At 38.8% G+C, this 24,002-nt stretch overlaps 1 protein-coding gene across 3 annotated transcripts in view; it reads right to left on the bottom strand.

The window, feature by feature from the left end:
* Positions 1-22,446: 22,446 nt before the first annotated feature.
* TANK (TRAF family member associated NFKB activator) overlaps positions 22,447-24,002 on the bottom strand; it is a 28,577-nt gene continuing 27,021 nt past the window's right edge. For all 3 annotated transcript variants that reach the window (XM_030241796.2, XM_030241797.2, XM_018911461.3), the window contains one exon: positions 22,447-23,946. In XM_030241796.2, the coding sequence (XP_030097656.2) occupies positions 23,779-23,946 (168 nt within the window). In that variant the 3' untranslated portion in view covers positions 22,447-23,778. The remainder of the gene's footprint in view (positions 23,947-24,002) is intronic.

Raw genomic sequence — 24,002 nt, 5'->3', positions numbered from 1 at the left:
AACTTTCTTCACTGCTTGCCAGTAAAGTTCTAGCCAATTTAGATACTTCTCTTGTAATTGAAACTTGATTTCAGATATACTGGGCTGATGTGGATTATATTCATGTCATCAATACCATAGTGTAAGGTTTTTTAACTCTACTTGTTGTACTCTACTTGTGTGTTGTTATAATTATGTGTTGTTATGATGTAGTTAAATTTTATTTCTCATTGGTTCTAGCATTTTTACTACACAAATAGAAAAAAATCTTAATATCAAGTCTTTCTTCTGACAGAAGAAGGAGCTATCTCTTATATTTTGAATGAAGTGGTATTTTTATGGAGGAAGAATGCACTCTGCCTAAATTTGGACATTCAGATATTTTGTCTTTTGAGGTCTTTTTCATTTTAGTGTAGTTAATGAAAGAGGGTGCTTTTTTCCCCCCAGAAGCTAAGAGTGCTAAATATACTCCTTCCCAGAGCTTACTGAAGAACAATAGTTCTGGGGTTTTTTTACATTGACTGGTGTCAGTAGGAGGGGAAGGCATGTATTATTACACAGCATTGCACACAAATTTATTTCATGTTTTCATGAAGTATATATTTACATTTCTTCAGAAAAAAAAATGGTTCAGGTACATCTTCAAACACAAGGAAACACTGTGAATAATGCTGTCAGTGAGTCACAGACATGTTCTATGTGACTGAACCCATCCTGCCTAAATCATTCTATAATGCCCAAGGAACAGGAATCATAGAATCATTCAAGTTGGAGAAGACCCCCTAATATTTAGTCCAACAGTTAACACCTTCAACCCTTAACCATGTCCTCAAGTGCCACAGCAACATGATTTTTCATCAGTGATTTCACCAATGCCCTGGTCATCCTATTTCAGTGCTTGGCCATGCTTTCATTGATGACATTTTTCCTAATATTTTCCTAATATCCAGTTTAAACCCTCCTTGGCATAACATAAGACCAGTGTTTGGTCTTATTGGTCTATATTTGGTCGCTATTGGCATTTAAAACTTAGATGTTCCAGAGTGGCATGATCATATCAGCTGACAGTCCTCTTATTTTAGACTAGAAGTGCCACTGCCTTTCAGAAGAGCACACAGTAAAGGTCTTGATTTCAAATGGTCATCAAAATTTTATGGTATTTGGTGTAGTAGCTGAACACAAAATTCTGCTTTAGTTAATTCTTCATCTAATTCGTTGTTATGTTATTACTCATTTCCACAAACAGCAAGAAGAACTTTTTGGATACATTTTCCTTTTTGTTTATTAATCTATTGCAGATAATGGCTGTTAGACAGGTGTGCGTCTATATAGACAAAACCATCCATCCACTATAGAGCAGCACGTAAAAAACTCCAAAGTGATGGACTTTATCTTCAATTTGGATGAAAAAAAAATAGATTGCAAATTCACTAGTATTATTACCATTTACATTAAATATATATGCTAGCTGCGTTTGTTCTGCAAATGTTGGTGGAAAATAAGGCCATGCATATTCCTACAACAAAGCTGTTCATTGTATAATTTAGTTTTTAGCTGACTCTGAACTTACTGCAGGTGAAAATAAGATGATCCAGATCTGTCAGCACTGATATACATGTAGGTGGTTCCATTATTATAATTTGTGAAAAGCTCACAAGCTGTCTTTGTGAGGGTGCTTATATAGAGTAATGCATTAAAATGAGGCAAGATGTTCTACCTTATGATGGCATTGCAGTTGTGCAGTTTGTGTAAAGTAATCAAGTCTTTCTAAAACACACATGAAAAGTATTTGAAAAGGAAAATTGATTAATATTTTTATATGATTTATATGTGTGCAATGTAATACTTCATACTTTAAGAAAGAATTTCCTGTTTTTTATGGGACAGATATGTTCCAATCAAATGAACTGATAAGTATTTATAAACTAGATGCTCTTTTCGTGAGTTGTGAGTACTACAAGAATAACACCACTATTCCCTTAGAGAACATAGATGTTAGAACTGCCCCTCTCTTGAATGAAGAGTTGTTGCATTAGTACAGGTGAAATTTCTGGACTTTTCCCACTGTTTTGAGAAGACCACCCTGCTTTTTTCCATCTTTTCTTAAATTTTGCTTTCAATTTTTATTTAAATTTCCAGTGATGAGCATGTATAGGATGTGTAATAGGTATTATAACCAGTCTGCAGCTGATGAAAATAATTTACTGGCGGGGGGGAAATTACTTGAAACATCTACTTCTGATAAACTTATTAAAACATTTTTAATGTATGAAAATAAATTAATATAATTTAGCTGTATATAATCCACTACTTTATAAGATGAACTTCAGTCCTCCCTCCTTCCTCCCCTCCATGTTCAGAACAGCAGCAAAATGATATGATGAGGTTTTATTGAGACTGGCTGACACACTTAGAAAGAAATAGAGGAGCTTTTAGACTCATGGTAATTTCATAAAGTAATTCTGCTTCACTTACTTTCAGTGAAGCAAAAAGAAAGAAAAATTCTGAATTTACACCAATTTAAGCTTGTGCTCTTGTAACTCAATAGGTATGTAATTCTGGGGTTCTCTGTGGGATCCACATATGAATCCATGTTTGAGCCTAAATAATAGAAAATTACCAGCTTTCTGATGCAATAATTTTTAATGAGAAAAGAATGAGCTCACCTAAAATGTGCTGATCCTGTGAATGCTTGACCATATTCTCTACTTCAGTCACGTGATTACAGACAGCTTTGGAATAATAGAGCATTCCTAATCTGAAGAAATCACTTGATGGGCACTTGAACAAGCAGGGTATTCCTTCTTATGTGAAATGAAGGGCAAAAGTGTATTTATCTATCCCTTAAAACAAAATTCCTGCCCTTGAGCATAGTCAACTATGTAAAAAACTAAGTATTGTGCAGCCCACTTTGTCTATTGGAAATCTGAGCATTGGAACCATCAAATTTTTGTATAAGTAGCAGCTCTGCTTTTCTCTTCTTAAGTTCTGGCCAGTGTGCCATTTTTGAAATATTCAAACAAAGAAACCACAAACCGCTAGTCACACCACAATACCAGCTTGTGTTTACATTTTCAGCTCTCCAGATCATGATCCTATTGAGTGCACATAGAGCGAGTGCGTGTACACGCGCCCATCCACCATCAGGAGAAACGAAACTGTAAACACAAGCTGGTATTTTGGTGGGGGCACACTAATATGGCGGTTGGTGGGGTCAGAAGGTGGAGGGTGAATTATGGATCCAGAATTTCCTTGTATTTTTAAGTCAGGCTGCTTGCAGTATCTGCTTTTCAAAGTGAAATGTTCGGTTGTTTTATAAGACTAAGGCCTAGTTTCATTAATTCTGAACTACGCGTTCAGACTTGAAAGATGATGGATGAAAGCGCTAATGCATGACAGATTTAAACTGGACAACATCTTACAAACTGCATTACAGGGAGTCCTGATTGCTTGAGTGGAGGGTGGGCAAGAGTGATCTCACAGTTACTACCATTTATGGAATTCTTTGCTGAACTAACTAGTGAATCATCTTGCTTAATATTAAACTAAACACTAAAGACATTGTTAAAAATAATGTGGTGAGACCAAAGTGACTATCTTTAAATTTGCAGAATCTAAGATACATATTTGAATATAAACTCTTAAAATATAGAGCACTTGATGGGTAAACTGAGGAGATGAAACATATTCAATTAGATACCTCTCAAAACTTCTATATTTTATTTGTTGCTTAATTTAAGTATGCCTGCAAGTCCCTAAACTATTTTTTAATCAATTAAGTGGTATTATTTAATTAAAACTAGAGTGCCTAAACAAGTCTTTTAAGGAGAAGACTTGGTTTTGCTGCTTACAGATCAGCTACTGCCATTAATCTCTACGGAATTCTCCAATTTGAGGCTATCTGAAGTTGACATGTCTTCCTTCCTGGCCATTTGCAGCCATTTTTTCTTGTCTGCTCCTCCAAGAAGAGAATTGCTGAAAGAGTTATATTGCTGTTTTGAGAAAACAGGATGCTGCAATGCAAGTTCAAATCATGGCCTTAAGGAAGAGAAGAGAGACAAGACTGTTGTCTTCAGAAGAAAAATAATCTCCCTGTAAAATCTAAACAGTTCAATAGCTTCTCCCAGTGTGAAAACAGCATGGCCTAATTTTCAGTCCTGCTCTTGTATTAGCACGTTGTGTTAACTACAGCCTTTCTGAGCTCACTGCTTTACGTGCTATGTGTTGTTCTTTCCTCCATAGACATTCTAAAGCACTACTAATTAAATCACAATCACAGATACTAAAATATATAAACTAATGGAAAATGTAAACCTTAAAAATAATAAAATGCAGACATAATATTTTTATCTCAATAGCTATAAATCTGTATTTTAGCTGCAAATTTGATTATTTAGCACACAATGCCCATATTTGTCTGATCCTTAAAAAAAAAAAGTATGTTAGAGAGAACAACACAGTACTGAAGAAAAGCATATCATAGGCTTTGTTGTGAACTGTCTACACTTTATGGAAATTACATAACATCTTAGTTCTTAGTACAAGTCTGGTTAAATGGAGTAGAAGAAGACTGTGTACCTGCACTTAAAGAACTTCTGAAATTTGATATGTATTTTGAGGATTTGAAATCACTAACTGAGGGAGACTAAATATAATAATTGCTTATCCTTATAACTAATGTGATGATCTTGGAACAATAATATTTGGAAGACTGTAATTCAACCACAAGATCTGGAAAGATACCAGCACAAAGCTTTGAAAAAAATAATAAACATCAGGCTGCTTAGTGCAATTAAGTAAGTCTGAAACTGAGATATTTTCATCTACCCCTTTAGATAGTTCACAGAATATCAGAGAGAGATTAGAGAAAGAGACAAAAAGGGATACATTATTGGTCTTACTTCTGTCACACTTGTACTATTAAATCACTGATATTTTTTAAACGTAAGCTTTATTTGTGTGAAAAATCATGTTTTGATTTGATTTAATGGAAGCTGAGATTCTCAATGAAATCCATCACACAATATTGAGAAATTTTCAGTAAAATCCTGAAAATCCTAATGAGGGTTAGCAAACAGCTGAAAGGTTAGTGAACTAAAGCTGAAGTAGAATGTCTTGGTGGGTGGTGGGAGGTCTCATCTCACACTTACCTAAATAAATGGATAATTATCTATTGTTTTAGCAAGGTCTTTGGTGTGGGGTTCGTTTTTTGTTTTGTTTTGTCTTTGTTCGGGTTTATTTACGTTTAGATCCCCTTTCTTTCGTGCAAGGCAACAAGATGTGCCCATCTAGACTTGCTACTTATTTCTGAGGACCTTTCATCTCACTCTCTATTCATGGCCATGAAACTCATCCAACAGCAAGGAAGAACTAACCTTTCAAAAAAGCTACATAGCCTCAAAGATGAAAAGTTTGTTCTTTGGTCGGGCAGAGCAATAGAGCTCCATCAGGCTACCCATCAGTACTGCAAAGAAGATGTAGTTATGAGAGATCTGCTCAGTGTTTTTCCCAGACCTAATTATGAGAAAATTAGTTAGCAAGAAGTGATGAATATAAATACTGCTAATGTTTCTCCCATAAGCATTTTTCTAGTAGTAGGTTTTTTACTGTATTTTCCTCTAAAATATTCTTACTATGAAATCTTGTTGCTCCAATCCATAATCTTCTGATTTATGAATTAAAAAATTTTTCTTTCAAAATTCCTAAATTATTACGGTGTCATATGAATGAACATTAGACTAGAACATTAGTACAGCTGAAATAGTAACTATAACTGCATAGCCATTAGTATTAAATAGTTGCAGTCCTGTCTTGTAATAGTTATGTTTCAATACAGAGGAGAAAAAAATAAATTAGGAAGATTCTATTTCTGAATGCCACATCTGAGGAAACTGGCAGAGATTAGTCAGGCTTTAATTCCAGTTTAAAATGCACAGAGATGAAAAACCTAATAGTCAGCTAATAAGAAGAAAATTCCTAGAACTGATATGCAATTGAATGATTGGTGCAAATAGGAACAGTGTAGCCAACACTGGCTACCTGTACACACTTCTAACTTCTGTCAACCTGCTGCCATGACAGTTTTGCTTTATTTATTAATATTAACAATTATTATCATAATCTTAAAGTGTCAAACGGTGTATTGTTTTTCCTATTTACTATATATATGTGTGTTGCATATACTTTGATGCAATGTAAAGAAGAAAATAGATTCAAAGTTTTATCTCTTTACATAATTTCAAATTTTATATTAAAATTAAACAGTAGTACTGAAAACATTAATGACATATATAAATAGTATATAGTATATAGTTTTATAATGTATAAACTGATTTTAACATCATACCACCCAATAGAGGATTACTTTCTGTATTGCTTAAATGGAAAATTTATTCCAGAGAGAGCTATTCTTTTAAGAGGCTTTTACTGACATTTCAAAGTAATGTGATACATATTTACACAGAGTAAAGAGTAAAAAACTTTTAAAATGCATGGCTTTGCATTTACAGTTAAATGTTTTTAAAATATTCTTAGAAGGGTCAGATTAAATCTTGCGAAGGTAAAACTCAGTTCGGCATCAAGTATAATCAACTGGTAGACTCACATGTTGTATGCCAAGTGGCTGAAAATACATTACATGAAGTAAGTTACTATTACTATTACTATCACTGTAAATGATGTGCTTGTTGGGTTTCTTTTTCTTGGAGGAGGAGTATGAAATGACTCGCCTTATGTTTGTTTTGAGGAAGTTCCTTCAGAATTAGATCTTATTTACAGTAAATCCAAGCCTGTGGTTCCACTGAAGCTGAAGCCAATCTAAATGTTGATTGCTGCAAACCCTACTTTTGGCCATATGTTACCACCGCTTTCCCTTGAGCTCTCTTTGCTGTGCTCTTCTCCAGCATTTTCACTGGCACCTTCATTCATCTGACTTTAAACTGAACGTCTTGTAGCTCAGGGGCTTGCTTCTTGTATAGTGAACTATATTTTATAAGATTTTTTTTTATGTCTCTTTGACTTCTCTGTGGAGTCAGATCATTACCTCTGCCAGGGAGGATGGAGCCAGGTTTGGGAACAAAAAAGAAGCTGGATAATTTCTTTTTATAGTGGATTGATTTTAGACCAGCCTAGTTGTATTGTCAGGCTTCACTCTGAATAGAATTCTGCCATGAAACATCTCTGTGGGGGGACAGTGGCCTCCATACTCTGATGCAAGAGAGAAGCCAGAATCACTTGGCACAATGCACAGTGGCAGCTCAGATGCAGAGCAGTTCAAAGTGTAATGAAACTGCAGCTTTAACTAATGAAATTGTATAGTTGGCTACATCATGCAAAGGATACGTTAACTTTTAATTTAAAACAATGTCATGTTTGTAATTAAGCAGAAATAGTGTAGTAATGTTTAAATGTGTTAATTTAGGATGGCATATTAGAACAATTTGAAATCAATTGTAACTTCATTCAGTTTTTACATTATTGTACAATGATTGCTATTATTATAAATAATGTTCTGTAAATATTTTTGAATGGAAATCTGAACCTAACATGTTTTCCTTCAAATCCATGAAGTTCTGTTTCCCAGAGTAGGTTCAGTCATGCTCACAAATTCCCTAAAACTCATGGGTGACAGCATCTCACTATAGACGCCTAACTATGTGTTATGGCAGTATTACCCCTCAGATTATAAACATTTAGATCTGTCTTCCATCAAAGCTCATTCTTATTTAAGAATGTCCTGTTATTGCATCAATTGTTCCTAGACTAACAGTGCTTCTAAAGTGATACACAGAGCCTTTTAAAATTTTAATAAGTAAACACTTATTTCCAAAGTATGACAAGAAATAGAAAAGTCACTAGCTTTAATTGTATCGTATTAGATGTGCAGTATTTCATCATTTAAATTATCCTTAAACATTGTATCTAAATAGTATTAATGAGGTTAATATCCATAAGAAGACAGATTTAGAATCTCATTGCTAAAACTGGTCAAATAATTCATAATGAATTATTCACCTTGTTTTTTTCATGAACTCTTGGTGAACAGATTGTGATTTTCTCAGAAGGATTAATTATTCAAAGTTATTCACCAAAAAACTTAATAGTTCTTGGGCTCAGTTTCTTGGTGAGCAATATATTGTGAACATCTGACCAGCTCCAGTATATCAGATTATACAAAAGTGGATTTTTCCTGCTGTGACCTTTCCCGATCAGTTAAGGTCTCTCTGAGATGAAATGTTTATGATACCTTTTTTCTCATACCATCTATGGAACTGTCCCTTTAAATCTGACAGAGACAAACAGTAGCAGTCCTACAACTGACACGATATTGTTCTTTCCTTTTAGTTACTAAGTACTGTATGCTGTATTTTGCCTTTACCTAATTTCCCATTACTTATTCTTAGAGGGTTGATTCATTGTCAGTTATGTTTTGTATGGATGATGTGGGTTTATATATTGAAGTGCACATTCAAAATTTCCTTAGAATTATTGCTGAAAATGTTCTGTATGAGTGAATAATATTGCAAATAGCTTATACAAACCAAGTGAATTAATTTTAATGTTTTAATATTATATTTTCTAGTTTGCTTAATACTCGGAGGACTTTTCCCCCCCACCCCCGTAGTGGTTTACATCCATAGGCACACATTGCTTTCTTCAACTCTCAAATATGGAAGTTATCAATCTCCACTGTGATCTCTTCACTTTCTGCAAAAGCAACTTCAGTGAAATGGCTACAGTTGCTGGAATAGCCACAGATTAGCCAGGGTTAGTAAGATTTTGCAAATAATATTTAGAAATGTTGGTTCTGTCCCCCAAATTACTTTCCTGTATAGTTTCTTTCTTTCTTTCTTTCTTTCTTTTCTTCTTTCTTTCTTTCTTTTTCTTTCTTTCTTTCTTTCTTTCTTTCTTTCTTTCTTTCTTTCTTTCTTTCTTTCTTTCTTTCTTTCTTTCTTCTTTCTTTCTTTCTTTCTTTCTTTCTTTCTTTCTTTCTTCTTTCTTTCTTTCTTTCTTTCTTTCTTCTTTCTTTCTCTTTTCTCTCTTTTCTCTCTTTTCTCTCTTTTCTCTCTTTTCTCTCTTTCGTTCGTCTCTCTCTCTTTTCTCAAGAAAAATCCGGTTCTGAAGTTTACACTTTCTCACTGAAGAGCAACTTATCCTTTCCAGAAGGCAATATTCTAGAGAATGCTTTGTGGTTCTTACTTTACAGAATTCTCCTATCTTTTTTTTCTTTTGTTTTAACTTTATTAAGCAATTTAGTCTACAGTGTTCAAATCACATCCCTCAAGTGCAACAATATAACATCACCTTTTAGCATTAAAAGACTATATTACTAAAATGCTTAAATATTGTAAGAAAAGCAAAAGGAAGAAAACAGTCTTTTGCATTGGTCTCTCAAATTGAATTTCTTATGCTGGAAATAGTCAGCATAAGAGCCTGCTGGCTTTGTAACTCTTCTTTTACCATCACATTTAATGGACTTATTTTCTTCTTCAATCTTTGCTCTTCACAGCTTCTCTTTAGTAATGTCCGGAGGCATTTGTAAAAGTGCATCCAATTTTCTCCTGCCCCTATGAACAGCTGTAAAAGTTGAAGGATTGCTTTCTGCAGCACAAAAATTGATACAGCACAAAAATTTGATGGACAAAGTTCTGTATTTCACTGTAAATTTCTTTCCTGTTGTCTCAGGACCATGGAAAACAGTCCAATAATGAAATACTACAATACTTAAAGTCAAAAGCTGTTCAATTAACATTAAAACTGGTTTGTTATAGTTCTGTTTCCTGTATTGCCCTACCTACTCCTTTCTCTTCAGTATCCCAAGTTATCCTTAGGTTAGTTCTATATTCTAAGACCTCCAAGACACATTCTGTTCCTTTAATGGAACATCCCCAGAATGTTTCTGGCTTTTCCCTTAACCTCTAGTTTTGAATTCTGGCCTGCTAGCTAGGTAAGAGACATCACATGGTGAGACAGATCCAGGAGCTTATGTAGGTTTTTTGATCAATCAACTGCTGCCTAATAAAAGTTGGCTTCTTTATACCTTTCACATGGTAGTTACAAAGCTTGTTCTTATTTATAAACATGGAAAAAAAAAAAAAAACCAACACAAAACCAGTACCTTAATGTGTATTTTTCAGTCAAATTGGTTGAACTTTGCTAACAAATTTAAAAATTATTAAGCAATAGGTAATAAACCCACTTTTTCCTTTTTTATCTGGAGACGAGAATTTAAAAGAAAAAAGCCCTCAACATTGTCTCCTCAAATGAGATAAATGAGCATTTAAAAGTGTATGAGCAGAGTTCTCAGAATTTTTTTTTAAATTCCTGTTTGCACAGTTGTGTGTGTGTGTATATCTGATGCAAATGTTCCCAGATACCAATTATGTGGAAACCATACCCAAAGTTGAGAGAGAGAGGTTGTGTTCTGCAAGTCCAGATGTCACCAAACTCTCAAAGCAGTGCATGCACTTGTACAGCACCACGTTTTCCAGTATGCAGTTTTAATTAAGCGAACACAGGATGAAGGTCCAAAACCTGTTCTCCTTAATTATGGAAATAACCACATTATTTTTGCTCTAAATTTCCTGAAAGTAGTAGATTAACATGACACTGTAAACATCAAAATTGTTTTGATTAGGTTATTCCTTAAATGGTTTGAAATTATGTGTTCAATATTATCTACACCTTGTGTTTTAAATTTAGCTGATTAATGAGATTTATGTTACCATTGAAACAAAAGCAGCAAAGGATTTGTGTGAAGGCTAAATTTTTTATTTATATATACACAAACATATATATTCATGAGTAAAGTTGAAGGCCCTTCTTTGCTCAAACAAAAACTTGAAAAGCAAATTATTTCATGGGAGAAACTATTGGGTCCTATTATATTTTTTATGAACTTTGGCATATTGGCATGGGTTAATAGTAGGAAGCTTTAAAACAAACTGAAGTACTTTTGAAGGATGACTATGTTCTATGTGTTTGTGAGACATTGGAGAAAATATAGAAGTGAATTGACAAAGGTGTTGCAATCTGGAAAAAGGCATCACAAATGATAATTCAAACAAGCAGGGAGATGGTAACCCATCTGAATGTAAATACTGCTTGATGAATATCCTACACACGGATTTTCCCGTCTGTGTCCGATTGAATAGATATTTTAGTCAAGCTAGTCTTCCTTTTGCTGTACTCGACTTCAGGTGAGGTTTTGTATCGTTCTGCTTTTGGAACCCTGGTATTTCAAATCGTCCTTCTCAAATACCTGACTTTTTAAGGATCTGTGAATATATATGGGTATATTTTCCAGTTCCTGCTGAAAACCAGAACGTATGGATCTTTTTATAGCCCCGCTTTCCTCTAAGTTGCGTGCGATGTTGATTTGAGAACGGTGAAGAATTACCGTCTAAATCTAAACGTACACTCTTTGTCGGAATGCCCGGGCGCTGCTTGGAAAGCCGCGGAGGAGCTGGCAGGGAAAGGAGGGATGGAGGGAGGGAAGGAGGGAGGGAGGGAGGCGCAGCCGGGCGCGGGGCTGTGGCGCGCCCCTCGCGCGGCTCGAGCGGCGCCGGTTGCGGCTCCGTCGGCAGCGCCCGCCGAGCAGCGCCGGGAGCCGGCGGAGCGGAGCGGAGAGTTCCCGCCGCCGCGGGAATGGCTGAGCCGGGCAATGGAGAGGGATCAGACGGGAGCGCTCGCGGCCGCGGGAAAAGACGGCAGAAGTGGCGGTGCTCGGAGGCAGGCTCCCGCCGCTCGGCAGGCGCCGCGCGAGCCGCGCCACGCAAATCCCTTGCTGGGCTTCTGCCTCTAGAGAGGAGCAAACTTTCTGGCCTGCCTTCCTGGAGAATCCTAATCCTAAAGACGCTGAGATATTTAATCGTGAAAATAAGACTATTAAGAATTCACAGATTATCGAAAACATCAGTTAATCACCCCACGCCTGTCCTAGAAGAGACAGACAGACGCTGGGGAAAGCGCTGGGGACGGGCTGGTGTGAAATGCAGCAGCCTTGCAAAGTCTTTCCAGCTCCAGCCTGCTATTACAAGAAAAGGATCATGTGAGGATCCTTTGAAAGGCAATGTTCTGACTTAAGCAAGCAACTGCATTAATTGGAAGTCTTGTATTCATACTTGCTGGGCTAAATAAAGCAAGCTGGTTTGCTGCGGCAGCCTGGGGAAAATATATAAAACTAATCCTTCAATTACTTTGTCGCTGATTAGAGTATCCATAACAAATGTAATGTCCCGTGTAACACAGAACATCTTTTCAAGGAACAGGACAAGCGTCCTAAACAAAAACCAAAACGACCTAACTTTTTGGGAGGGTTTTTTTTTGACATTTGGGGGGCGGCGGAGGGAAGCACGAATCGCCACGATTCCCTGCTTTCGAGAGTTGCAGCTATAAGGTATCCCCCTTTTTTTTTATTCCCTGAAGTTAACTTTCATGATGGAGAAAAACTCGGCAGGACAACAAAGCTTTGATCTTTGTGTGAAGAAAGTAATAGAGTGAAAGTCTCTTCAGAGGGTAATTATTCTTTGGCCTCTCAGGCAAGAAGTTCTCTATCACTCTTAAGGTTAATATTAAGGTAGTTCGGCTATACTTTCCCATATTAAAAAAAAAACCAAAAACAACAACAACAAAAAAAAAAAAAAAAAAAAAAACCCAAACCAACCCTCCCCAGAATGTTATACTATTAATTGCCAATTTGCATATGTGTGCAGCTGCTGTTTTGGCTCCGATCTTCCATCCGATAAGCTTGCTGGAGGTATCACAGAGCACTTGGCAGCTTTCCTATTTGAAAAGAAAGCCTTCCTAACTACAGAACAGCTGATAGTCTATCAGTGATAGACCCTGATGGCGTGAATTACAATTACACTACTTTTCACACTAAATCTGGGTGATAGCTACTTGGAAAGAAGTTTCATCATTTTTTACCACAAACTGGAAAAAGAATTACATGGTCATGCTGTGCTTTTAAAGGCAGTTTGGTTCACTTTTGTCTATTTAACACCTAATTCCGAGGAGTCCATAGGCATCTGGAGATCTGAACGTCGCGTAATGAATTCACTGTTTAGATGGGAGATTTTTAAAATCTACCTCAAATTACATTTATTAACAAGGAGAGCAGGAAGTGTTAGAGTTGTTAGACGCTTCATCTATTAAATAATTTGTGGATATTTTCAGTTGTCATATCCAGAGTCATGGGGGTTTACTTGTTTTTTAATTAGCAATTCCAAAACAATGCTACCACAATTTAACAATTCATCACGTAATCTCGGGCTGTTCAGTTCAACCACTAATGCTAGATAATTCAGATTGTTATTTTGATCTGTTGATAACTCATTTTGTTGTGATAAGAGAACTGCTGCCTTGAAATTAAATGGCATGTTTTCCTATGGACCTTGTTGCGACCTAGAAACCAACTATATAATCTTTGTCTACCTATTTCTTAACATTATGCTTGGTATAGCAAAGCAATAGTAATTTTGAAATGTCACTTATTTGTTTTCTCACTTCATGATTAGTCTTTATTTTGCATTAATGTGTTTTCATATACCACTGTGGAGGAGGAAGACGTGGGGAGAAATGCAAGTGTCAAAGTACATTTAATTGTATAAGAAAGTAACCCACAATGATGCCGAGGTCATGATGTCTAAACTTTTTCCTTTATATGTCAGAAAGTTAATTGAGTGAGGTACTACCCTGATAGTAAAATGTAGCTGCTTTAATATCTTATAAAGGCATGGTGGAATGCCTGACTCCTGACGTAGCTAACCTAACAGAAAATAGACTTTGTTTTCCTTTTTTAGTTTCTTGCTTTATTAGACTTCTCACTCTCACAGATTATCCAAAAACTACCCATTGATTGATCACCCGTAGAGCTGCATTTGGTGTAAAGAAAAACTTCACAGCTTTATTGGCTCCCAGGAGACAAAACAAACATAACAAGATATTCGTATTAATACAAACAATGCAACAAATGAGAAAACCATCACATTTAAATAAGATGGTAAAATCAGTCCAGTGTACATCCCAGCCTCTGATATAGCAGACATGGCAGTTCAACTATTCAGCAGTGCTCTCAGGAACGGGTCCCTCTGGGAGTTGCGTTATTGCTCACAGCATCTCACCACCAGGAACAGTTAACCTCAGGAAATGCCACCGAGTAAAACTTTCGGAACCCAGTTGAATGGAATTTCACTGCAGCTTTGCAACTGTAAATATAAAGGTTGTGATTAGTCTATTTCTTCAAAAGTATTTTGAACAAGGTTTTTTTTTTGTTTGGGTTTTTTTTTGGGGTTTTTTTTTTGGTTTTTTTTTGGTGTGTGTGCTTGGACCTGGAAGCTGTTGTTTATTTATTTTAGGGCATCACATATCTGATCTTAATAAGGCATTTATTTTGGGAAGAGAAAGTGAGAAGATTCAAACTTTCTGCCATTTTTTCTGAAGACAAAGAAAGGGATGTGTCCCTTTAGCCTAGGCTAAAAAAAACAACCCAATGAACTGTTTTATTTTTAAAGAAAGAAACTTTCCCTCCCAGCACAAATACACCCACGCATGCCATGAATTTTTTTTTTAAATGAAAGCTAATGCCCTCTTAGCTTCAGTACCAGTTTTGAGGAAAGGTACCAGTTTTGAGGAAAGCAAGCTGGCAAGTTCATTCTCAGTGTTCTTTCCTCCAGAGTCTTCATCAGAAGATGCAACCAGCCTGTTACATACTAACATTTTCTTCACATTTTCTTATAATAACTATTTTAATAGAAAAGTCACTTAGGCACAGTGGGAAATATGGACCTTCTGGAATGGGGAGTCCTTTAATCATTATCATCTTGCTACCCTCATGCAAAGGCTAAGAAACTTCTGTTCTGCCATTCTGGTAATAGCCTTTTCTGGTGATCTCTGTGATGGGCTACTAAATAAACGTGAAGCTGGACTTTGTGGCCATGTGATTCTTTTGAGGCCCATAAGAGAGCTGACAGGTCTGAGAATCGCATCACTTTCCAGGTCTTGCATCCATTTTCCACTGGATGGGGAGGTCGAAAAAGGCTGAGGGGACTGCCTTTTCATTCTGTGTTTGTAATGTTCAATGGGTATTTCTTGGCATTCCTGCTATTCTGCAGGAAAGAAAAAACAAGGCTAACTTATAAATTGTTGCTGCAGTTGCACTGGTCACTTTTCAATGAGTTTGTGAGCTTGCATGCATGACCACAGGCTCTCTGCCAATGACATATATGTTGGTCTTTTTGCACACTTGACCACTGATCACTCCACATGCTCATGATGACAGAGCTTTGTGTGGAACATCGAGGGATGTCTGTGCATGTGCCATTTAGATTGCCTTTTTCATGGGTAGGTCAGTGAGACACATAAAGGAGCAAAATACACATGCTTAAATAATAAAACTTAAAAAGTAGAACTGAACTAACTTTAAAAGAATTTGTGAAGCATACAGCATTTTCTTCTCCTAGAGGAGGTATTCACAGGTTACTACATGTCTTCAAAGAGTTGCACTTGCAGTCATGGCATATAATGCCAAGTTATCACTACACAAAGTAAATTTTAAAATGATGACTCTTAATTTCTTGCTAAGGTGTAGGAAGATATTTCATAACCAACTGATATAACATTTCATTTTACTTTCCAGCTGCGTATTCTTCTCAATATTACTTGCCTGAAATACCTGTGTGTATGCACAGAATTATACGGAATAAAAACTTTGGAAAAATGCAAGGAGTAGTGTGCTGAAAGAGATTTCACAAAAGATACATAGGAATGAGATGAAGTACGTTAGAAGTAATGGTAGAAGTAAATTAAAGGTAGGAGCAAACCTGCTGTTCCTCCTCCCTGGGCAGAAGGAGCTCTAAACCTAGCAGCTTTATTCTGGAAGATTTTTATCATTCTTTGAATACTTAGGGACGCTAAACTCCCTGAATAAAGAAATCAGATGAATCCATTCTAATTAGGGATATTCCTGTTGCTGCTGTCTTGTATCACTTGAGGCAACTGGGAATCTATAAGTAACAAGCTTATTTGATTTGTATTAACTGCAGTTAAATGGACACATGGATAAGAACTCTATTAAAAAATCAGTGTATGAGATTTTGGCTGCTGAGTCTCTGTGGGCTTTCACATCTCGGATGGCATGGAGCCCAAGGTTTCTCTCCCGTGATCCTATTGAGCTTGGACGTGGCTTTTTCTACGCCCCCACCCTTATGTCCAGAGTTATGTACATGTTTCCACATATTAAAAATGCAGTCTATACTGCTCAGATTTACAACGCTAAGCCTCTCCAGACGTATCAATCACCAGGTCTATGTACACTCTGAACGGTACCATTCCAGCCAGCTAGTTCCTCTGGGCTGGTTCTGTACTGACAGAGAACTTGCATAAAACTACAGTGATATTTTTTCCTGCTCACTTCATGTTCTGTACCTCCTCCTACAATTGCTGTAATCCCTTTAACCCCACAGAAACCTCCAACACTCTATTCCTGATAAATTGGTAGGTCGGATGGCCTTTCACCTGGTTGTCACCACTGGAAAAGTGCTAATGGACATTTGTAGATAGGATTGTGACCTGACCAGAGGCTCAGTTTCTGCTGTGCAGGCATGGGCTTGTCACACAAAGCCTCTACTCCGCACCCTGTCTGTCCGTATAGTCTTTTGCATGCACACTGACCCCAGGAATAAATAGTTTCTGTGGTTTTTTCAGGGCAACTGTTATAAGCAGATGTTCTTATAAGAACATCTTATAGTCCATGAACTCAAGGACTTGTTTCATTCTGTTGTCCCATATATGTGGTGTAACCCATGTACAGGAGGCTTGTGATGGTGAGAAGGGAAGTCGATCAATTAAAAACAAACAAACCAAAACCCACAACAAACTCCACCCCTCCCCAAAAAGAAAAAAAGCCCAAACCAAAAACCAAACCCCAACAGTTATTTGTCACTCCTTTGCTGGCAGTCAATTATAAAGAAGAAACTTTGAAAGACTGCATGTCTGCATGCCAGCAAGGATAGGAGGGGCAGCAGTGCAGATGTACTGCCTGGGTCCATCCATCATTACCTAGCAAATCAGCCGACTAGCTTGTGGGCAGGTACAGAAGCCCTGGCAGGCAAGTAAGAGAAGAGATTATTTTTGCACATCTTCTGTGAATCTCCAGGGAATTCAGTGGCGTTCCTTATCTCAAAAGCTTGTAATTAAGAGGATGGCATCTTTGGGCTGGAGAATTCCGGAGAAAATCATTTTCACAGCACCTAGAGGGCTCGATGTTGTGCTTGATGACAGATGGGAAACCTTTATGAAGGCTCCATAACCTCTTGCCCTCAGAGACTGTACTTTTGACACTGCAGAAATTGGGAGGATATAGATGTTTTTACTCGGGTGATCGTGTGGTGATTTTTTAAAACAACGAGTCATTTATTAAAGTATTTTAATGAACTATACAAACAGTGAAAACCTGGCAAAGCTTGTGTCATTGCTGAGAGCGAAAACATAACTATTAGAGTGTTTTGCTTATGGAGACTTTTCTATTGCACGCAAATAAGATATAGGAAAAGACTAGCAGATAGAATTTCATGTTTCATCTTTTCAGATCGTGACCTCAGGAGTGTCATGCCACTTCCATTAATCCTTTTCTCGACTTAAAGATCCCTATGAATATGAATAAAGTTGTATTTTAAAAACGAAAGAAAAAGAGAAAGAGGAAACAAAACTCATTCACATTCCGAGTCTGCTTTCTGTCTCACACGTATTACATTTCACAAAACAGATAGAAACAATAGAGCTTATTAAGAAAAACTTGTTTTGAATGGCAAATTAAGCATAATGAAAATACACACGTTTTTACAAGTAGTTATTTTTTACACCAATTGAATATTTTAAACCTTTTAAAACTATGTACTTGTCTCTGCAAAATGTTTTTCTTTTAGCTCATTTGCACCATATCACCCTGCTATATATTTTTATTTAAAATTTTAATTTGGTCAGTTCAGAAACCTGGATGAGCGCAGCACCTTGTCTGCAGCCAGGCAGTAACCAATAGGGATGCCCTACCCTGGATATTTTTGAGCAATATCATTGCTGGCTTCTGGGCTGAACAGGCTGGTGCATGGATTGCTTCACATTATGGCTTCTTAGGCAGGGAAAAACTTATTCGATTAGAGAAAATACCTTGGCATTTGTCTTTGATCCAAATACCTTTTTAGTGCACTCTAAATCATCAAAATAGGATATAGTAGTTTGTTTCCAGATTGAAAAAATATATGAAATCAAGAAACAATCCAATAATCTTTTAATGAAAAGTAAACTTGATCTAATGGAAACTTATTTCTGCCTTTTATCCTTACGTACAAATGTATTGGTTTGGCATGGCCTGGTTTTTGGTAGCAGGGAGCCACAAACAAACATTACAACAGTTAAAAAAAATAAAGATAATAGCAAAGGCAAGTTTTTATCTCCATCCCCCATATCTCTAAATTCAGAAGGATATAAAAAAGGGTGCATAGTTTATCTCGAATTTTGCTTTATACTGTAAATGTCTTCCTAATATACACAAACTTATGTATCTAGTATATAAAATCTTTTAAAATATAAAAGACTCAAATGTAGAGCATTAAGGTGGACTGCATTTTTATATTTCTTAGGTATTACAGCGATCTGGGAATTTATTTTTACAGCCTGAGATGTCAGTATGCCACAGAAGCATGAAAATCTCACCATCTGTATGCTCATGGACAATCTCATCAAGTACACTCAACGACAGACTTAGAATAACAAAATTTAAACGCTATTACTACCGCCTAGCTGTGCATGCACTCAAATCTACTTTAAATAGCATTCAACCTGAGTTTTCATGCTGCTTACCTCAGGCCTAAACCAGTTTATTCCCTTTCAGTGTTTTTTTATCCCCATGAATCCTGCTGTAAACCAGACACATGCTATTTGAAATAACATTTGTTTAATTAAATGTGAGGTTACACACAGACTTACATTATTTAATTTGGCCAAGTGCTGATCCATAACCCAGTGAAGGTTCAGGAGTCAAGCAATGGCTTCACCTGGCAGTTTACCTCATGTGCTGGGCAATGTCCTTCTGGATACGTGTTTCTTGTCAGTGCCAGAAAGCAAGGATATGTTTTAGTTGGAACTCTGTTATAACAGACACTACATAGTTTAGATTAACTCCTTTCAGTAGTACAGCATCAATGTGTTATTGCCTTAACATAAAACATACAGATTATGTAAATCTGTAATAAATACTATTTTGAAGTGTATAGTAATCAAAAATCTTTCAGGGCAGGATGGAATGGAAACTGAGAAATATTGGAGAGTAAACATTCCAACGCTCATTCCTCTGCTTCTCCCTGGCAGAGTGGAGCACTTACTGTAGCTGGGCTGCTAATGCTCCAGCCCCGGGGCTTGCCCTGGGAGTCCTGAGGAGCATGGACTTCCTGGGAAAGCTAGGGCCAAAGCCCTAGCTTTGGCAGAAAGCATTTCTGCTGTTCTGCAGACCCTGTTGCACTGTTTGTAAAAGGAAACGGTGGTTCCTGGTCTGAGAGAAGGCCAGACCTTTTAGTACCTCCTCACAAGGCACGCACTGTGTACATGCAGAGTCATTCAGGCTTGCAAGGCCAAGCAATGCGAGAGGCAAAAGGCAGTGGTGAAGAGAGACCACTTGCTTATTACACGTTTTAGCATTCCGGCCTCTAGTTCCCGTGCAGAGCTGAGAGGGCAATGGAGCCCCTGGAGTCCATCAGTTATAGGCACAGCTCTGCATTTCCCCCAGCTCGGCGGCTTGGTCTGGGGTGCGGCAATAGATTGTCTCTCACTGGGCCACCTGCCGCGCTGCCGGCTATGGCCTGGCCTCTGGCGGGGAGGGAGCCAGGAGGTCAGCCCGCAGAACCCGCAGGGCTGGCACGAAGCGCTCCTCGCCTCTGCCCCTTGCGGGGGGCGCACTGACGGGCTACTGCCAGCCCGGGCGCCGAGGGCGCGGTCTGAAATCTACCACTGATACCCAGCAGCCTGCTAGGTCCCCCGGGTGCCGCCAGCCCCGCTGCGCGGCCCCGCCGGAACTCTCTCTGGGTTACCACCTATGCCGGGTGCGGTGCCGCCTGCTGCGGAGGGGCCGGGTAGCGCTGGGCTTGCCATGCGGCCAGCGAGAAGGAGGGATCGCGGCAGGCAGGCAGGCGGAGGGAAGGAAGGAAGGAGGCCGGGCTGATTAGCATGCAGCAGCGCTCGCAAGCCCGGCTCCATTGTTTTAACACCTCCCCTCTCCTCCGCGCCAATCTGTCACCGTTCAGCAGGCGAACGCTGCTGCCTCGAATGCTGCTCTTCTCAAATGAGACGGATAATTAGCTGCCCCGCACGAATGGCGCACTCTTCTCACCCCTGATTGCTATCACCTTCTTGCTCCTGGCAGTTTTGACACCTCGTAATCAGCCTGCTGCTTTTTCTCTTTTCTTTCCCTATTTCTGATTTTTTTCTCCCCTTTCCTTTTTTTTTCTTTTTTTTTTTTCTTTTTTTTTTTTTTTTTTTAATGCAATCCCAGTTGCCATTTGGATTGAGACTCCTCTGTTGAGTTAACCTTGTATGATTGCGGGGGAAAGGGGAATGTACGGTAGGGAGGGGAAGAAATCGCCTCCTCTGAGGCTCATCTGCTGAGAGAACCATGGGGTGGGGGTAGCAGCATCTCGGCTTGATCCTCCAGTGCTTTTGTTCGTAAGGGGTAACAGCCTCTCCTGAGCATCCTCTGAATTAATATTATCTCGGATGAGGAAGGATGTGTTGAGCGTGTTGTGTGTTTAGCGACTCCTCCGCTCAGTTAATGGAGAAAAGACTGCATTTCTATTATCTGGTTAGGTACAGCCATACGGGGAAGGGATTTTAAAAGCAAGTTCACAAGGCCAGGAAGCTCCCTCTTCCTCCTGGATAGGCAGGGGAAGGAAGGTAACTTCCTTGTCCTCTTAAAACGAATTCAGTTTCATGGGAATCGGAAGAGAGATCTCATTGGAGTGCGAGATCGGAGAGGGAATTTCTTCCCTTCTGATTCTAGAGAAATAAGAAATCTCAGTTAATGCCCTAGTGATTTCTGCGAGATTTTAAAAAAAACAGAGGACTCGCGGAATCTGTCATAGGAGCGTTTTCCTCTCCTCTAACAAGCAGTGACAGTCTAATTACTGGAGCTACGAGCAGCTGTCGAGTTAGCCGGAGAGACAGCGGAGCTACATGTGTTCTACCCGGCCGCCGGCACCGAGCCCTCGCAGCAGGCTGAGGCAGCCGTACCGCCGCAGTGTCCCTCAGAGAGCTCCCGATAGGAAACGGGAGCAGTTTGTTTCCTTGCGAGCGCTGCCTGTGAGCGCGGGGGGTTCACGCGTCGCGCACCGTCAGCGCGGGGCGGGGTGACAATGAACTCGTACGGGAGCCCTGAAACTGCTCCAGCCCCGGGGCTGCCCTGGCGAAGGCTCCGCTGGCCCTGGCGGAGTCGGAATTCGGCAGAACACCTTGGCACGAGTTTTCTGCTCTTCCTGTCCTCTCAAGTTCCTTCCACCATATTTATGATTTTTAATGACATACTACTTCCCATTTGGATTCAACCTCCTCTGCCGGGTTGAGCCTGTGTGGAAGAGGGAGGGAAGGGGAGGAATACTGAGCCTCCTCTGGTAAGTGTAATAAAGCAGATGTCCCTGCTGGCAGCAGCAGCCGCCTCCAGGAAAGCTGTATAAGAGGGGCCCGTTCAGGGACCGCACTCGCCTCCCACTTCGAGTCGCTCACAACTGCTTAGCGTGAGATTTATTTATTTAATTATTATTTATTGTTTATTTAAAAACTAAACTAGTGCTCCTCGCAGTGGTCTGATCGGTGAGCCTATCTGGATGCCTTCAGGCAGCAACAGTTTTACGCACGCAGGATTAAACAGCTTCCTAAAACGCCGCACTAGGCAGGAGCCCTCACAGTGGGAGATGGATGGGTTCTGCTGGTCGACGAGACTTTGGTCAGCCGTGTTCCCCCCACCTCCTGCCGCCCTCCCCGCTGCCCCAGGCTGCCTCCAGCAACAAAGAGCCTTGTCCCCGCGCGGGGACTCGGGCTCGGCGCAGGGCTCTCGGCTCTGCCAGCTCAAGAGCTCCTGGGGAACCGCATCCACGCGTGGGGGCGGGGGGGAGAAACAGATGACTTTATTTTCTTCAAAGGTGATTCGCAGTTTGTGCATCCCTTAATAACGCGAGCTTCTGAGCTCGAATTTCACGGTTGAGAGGACGAGTCGGTGCCGTGTGTCGGGCTGGCTGGAGACGTGCGAATCCCCTTCTCTCCTCCCGAGGCTGGAACTTGTGCCTCTCCCGGGCACCACCCCCAGCCGTGCTCTCCGGGGAGGTGCTTCACACTCCGCACGGCGCGGCCGCGGCCGAACATCGCCTCTTCAGCGCTGCGCACCGGCGGGGTTTAGAGCTCCGAAGAGTAACAAACTCTTCCTCCAGGTCACGGAGCAGACGTGCACTGTACAGCGCTGTTTATTACAGTACACTCTGTTGACAGCCCGTCACAAACATGACATGTTCAAAATAGAGAAAATAATTGCAGAAAAATCCATTTCTAAAAATTACGCAGGTGTTAATTTTCCCAGAAATTTGTCACCTGCAAACAAATCTTTAAAAAGAAAAGGTGTTGTGCTTTGCTGCTATGAAAATATTAATGCTAATTATCAATATCAGGGCTAAACTCTATATTCTGTTCAAACGCAAAAAGCAAGCACCCTTTATCATTAATTTAAAATACTTGGCAACACCCCTATTTATAAATTAGAAATCAGTAAATCCAGAAAATGTGCAAACTTTATCAGACTTCAATGTTTCAACTAAACACAAATTTTAATTGCATTGAGAAAGCCACCATATTCAGGTTAAAAATAAATTCACTGAGATTTGGATGATTAGGTTTTCCCCTTTCCTTTGTAGTCTGTACCAGACTTGGGCAATCCATCATAGCAAACCAGAAGGGAAGGCAAATAATTTTTCATATTGTTAGTTTTAGGGAAAGTTTAACCTTTTCTATCCTTCATATTAATATAACCTGCTCCCTGAAAGCATTTTTAGTAATTATTAATGCTATAAAGGTACATGAACAAGATAATTTTTTTTGTAACATGTAACAGATATTCATAAAATCATTACTGTTCCATTTTGGCAAAAGAGTCATTTATATGTTATTTTTGATTACTCGCTTTGGTAAAAAATTCATCTGGGAAAGTCAACCATTCATTTATGTTACTAGTGTACAAGCCTATCCTAATTCTGGCACACCTGGATTCAGCTATAATGATAATTTTACAGGAATCTGAATTAAAAGGTTCACTATTTAGAAATGATATAATATAAATGAAAAATGAGGGCCTATTTCTCTTCCTGTTTACTTCAGGGAGAACATAATCACATCACTGTATATTGTCAAAAAAATCCTAGCATTACTCCAATTTTTGCCAGCCAGATTAAGGCATTAATCCTGCAGGTCTACATTCATAAATATAGTCACAACTTCAGGCCTATTCAGGCAAAGATTAATTGGGAAAAAAATGTGTTTGACATCACTCTCAAAGTTATTAGTTAAGCATAACAAGCAATAATATTAATTACAGTACTGAGTGACTTAGTTTCATTCTGCCTTGTCAAAAAACAACTAAAAATGTGCTTATCTGACAAACAATTTCAGTCATGAGTTCTTGTTACAAGAAGTCTTAATTCTTAAACTCATATCTATTGAATAAAAAAATGTATATATGTATGCAAAAACAGTGAACCATTGAATTCTCATACATTAAGACTGTACTTTAAAGTGGGAATTGAGATGCCGAAGAAAATCTTCCTTAGATGTTAGAGATGGTGGGAAAACTTCTCGACAGAATTCACATACTCCACACTGATTCAGTTCAGAGTCTGCATATGCTTGTGCCAGCAAATCATTGTCTTGAGGCTGCCAAATGGGCTAAAAGAAACAGAAAATTATTATTGCTAAGGTTTACATTATGCTGTAGTTTATAT

The sequence above is a fragment of the Serinus canaria genome, chromosome 7 (assembly GCF_022539315.1).
Source record: "Serinus canaria isolate serCan28SL12 chromosome 7, serCan2020, whole genome shotgun sequence".
Lineage (NCBI taxonomy): Eukaryota > Metazoa > Chordata > Aves > Passeriformes > Fringillidae > Serinus > Serinus canaria.
Note: the sequence above shows the minus strand (reverse complement) of the source record. Positions and strands in the feature narration are given on the sequence as shown.